Source organism: Pteropus vampyrus, unplaced genomic scaffold (genome assembly GCF_000151845.1).
Source record: "Pteropus vampyrus isolate Shadow unplaced genomic scaffold, Pvam_2.0 Scaffold145, whole genome shotgun sequence".
NCBI lineage: Eukaryota > Metazoa > Chordata > Mammalia > Chiroptera > Pteropodidae > Pteropus > Pteropus vampyrus.
The window spans coordinates 816501-819038 of record NW_011888926.1 but is presented as its reverse complement, the minus strand read 5'-3'; the positions used below and the strand labels follow the sequence as shown (position 1 = coordinate 819038).

General features: G+C 47.8%; 1 protein-coding gene across 1 annotated transcript in view; it reads right to left on the bottom strand.

Annotated features, from left to right (window-relative positions):
* Window positions 1–2538, bottom strand: part of ARFGAP3 (ADP ribosylation factor GTPase activating protein 3) — a 51087-nt gene that overhangs the window by 42871 nt on the left and 5678 nt on the right. The window contains exon 3 of the mRNA XM_023535897.1: window positions 1607–1721. Within this exon, the coding sequence (XP_023391665.1) occupies window positions 1607–1721 (115 nt within the window). The remainder of the gene's footprint in view (window positions 1–1606; window positions 1722–2538) is intronic.

Genomic DNA, 2538 nt, shown 5'->3' with positions numbered 1-2538 from the left:
TGACCTGCTGTCTCACCTTGAAATTCTTAATGCTTTTCAAACAAGGGCTCCACATTTTCATTTTGCACATTTTGCATTCACCACAAATTATGTAGCGCAGTTTTAGAGAAAACTAAAGAATTATGAAGTATCACAGCGAAGAAGTGGTATCACAGGGCGGGGCCCACTCCTCGCCCCGTCACCTCACTGCCTCTTGCAGCCCCAGCAGCCCTCATCCCCGCTTCATCTATCTGCAGGACTGTCCACTGAAGGCAGGAGCCTGTCTCTTCATTGGGGGTACACCAGTGTACCCTCAAAGCCTGGCACAGTGCCCAGCACACCACAGGTGCTCAACGGATATTTGTTGAATGAATAATTCAATCAATATAAAACTAAGGAAGAGTATAACTTCGAGAAAGGATTTCACAAACTAAAAAGCCGCCCCTTATGAGTTAAAACCTTTGGTCCCGAGTAAGCGGTCATCATACACAAGAAGAAACTGGATTCCATATTCTAAAAGTAAACTGAGTTGTTTTTCTTTACCTACCTTTCCTGTCTCATGTATCTTAGAGCTCCTTTGCAGAATCCATTTTGAAAATGCTTATTGTTATCCAACTCTTCCTCATCATTAAAACTAGTTTTCATCTTTGTCTAGATAATGGTTTCTTAGTAACGATCAAATAAAGTCTTAATTAAGAAATGTAGCACACGCACACATACACACACACACACACAAAAGAAATGTAGCACAATACTGTGGAACGTTACCGGAAAATATTTTTGCTCAATGCTTTTATTAATCCTAGTACAGAATATAAAATGTTTCATAAGTGTGTTGGTCATAATAAAAAATAATAATAACAAAAAATAGCTGACATGTATTGAAGACTAGTAGATGCAGGTACTGCTCCAAGTGCTTTTCTTGGATTTTCTCAGTTAATCCTCGCAATAACTCTCTAAGTTAGATCCTGCTCATGTCCCATTTTCAGATGAGGAAAATAAAGTACAAAATAAGTGGTCCAGTAACCTGCCCAAGGTGACATAGAAAGTAGCAGGGTCTGGGTAACAATTTACAAGCAAGCCCACACACGTCCCTCAAAGTGTCTCTTGGTAGAAAGACATTGACTTATTTTAAAAGGACATCTTCCCTTGGATGAATTCCATCAAAGAGAATACATGTTGTATTTCTGAGCTAAAGCAGATCAAAAAATTAAAAAAAAAAAAATCTACACTGCTAACTGCAGATCCTAATGTTGTCTAGTTATACGGATCAATGTAAAATTGAAAATCAAGAAAATAGCAAATAAATTGGCCCTGGAGAATTCTTGGAGCCATTCTTCTGACTTCCTACCTCCACCAGATATCACTTCCAATAAATTGTTTATTTTCTCACTCCTCTTAAGCCATAAAATTATGGGCTCCCTCTAAGACTTAAAGACATCAAAATGTTGTGAAACTCAGGAACTTTCTATGCCATCATGTCAGGGCTCATGACCACACTCGTTAACAGCTGATCACTTTAGAGGCGACCTGGGGACCAGACAGAAATTCTGTCACAAGAGGGGAGGGGAGAGGAGAGTCCACACTAATGGGACAGCCCTTTGCACTCTCCAGGTTCCACTCTGACCTGTGATCTGGACCTATGAGCCTCAGCTGAGGGTGTCACTTTAGCCCGATGCGTCATCACACCTCCAGCCAGTTTCGAAAACTTGTAGTAAAAGTCATAGGGGGAAAAACGGCTTCTGCAGATGGAGGGAGATAAAAAAGGAAAACCCTAATCTCCAAAGAGACCCAAAGGGAAGGAAGGAAAAGAGTCTATGGCGCGCAGTCTTAGAAAGAGAAAAGAGCTGGAAGCCACGGCACGGCACGGACCACCTGGAAACTTTATCAGACAGGGACACTGAAGCTGCCCTCAAAGGCCACAGGGAACCGATCAGGCTCCAACAGGCGCCCCTGAGGAACTTCAGAGGTAAGTTCGAAGGTGGGGAGGGGGCCAGCTGACCTTTCCTAAACGCCCCGCGCTACCAGCTGGAGTTCTGACCCGGAGCATGCTTCCCAGCTGGGTCATAGGAGCGCTGAGGTGTCTGCTCCAAGTCGCAGAACCCCCCGGGTACCTTTCCGAGCCCTCTCTCCCGGCTCCGAGCTCGCCCCTAGCTCTCTCAGAAACTCAGTGACCACTCGGCCACCCCCAAAAGCCGCCCCGCCCCAGTGTATGCTCCCCGGCCAGATGTCAGCAACCCCCAAGTGTCTGCCACCCCCAGGACCCGCCACATGCTCCCGTCTCCCGCCCCCCAGAACCCCCAGCTGCCGGCCCCACCCGGTGGCCCTAGGTGTGCACCCCTTCCCTGCCCTTCCCTTGTTGATTGATACTAAGGGACCGCGCGCGGTCTGGACCCAGGAGAGGCCCAGCTGCCACCGCCGCAAGTGCGACGTGTCACAGGCCTGACCGGCTCCTCCTCCCGCGGCCGCCCGCGGGGTCCGGCAGGGATGCAAGCAAACCTGAACACGCCCCGCGGCCGTTACCTTGTTGGTGGGCACCGAGCGGAGGCGCCTGAAGAT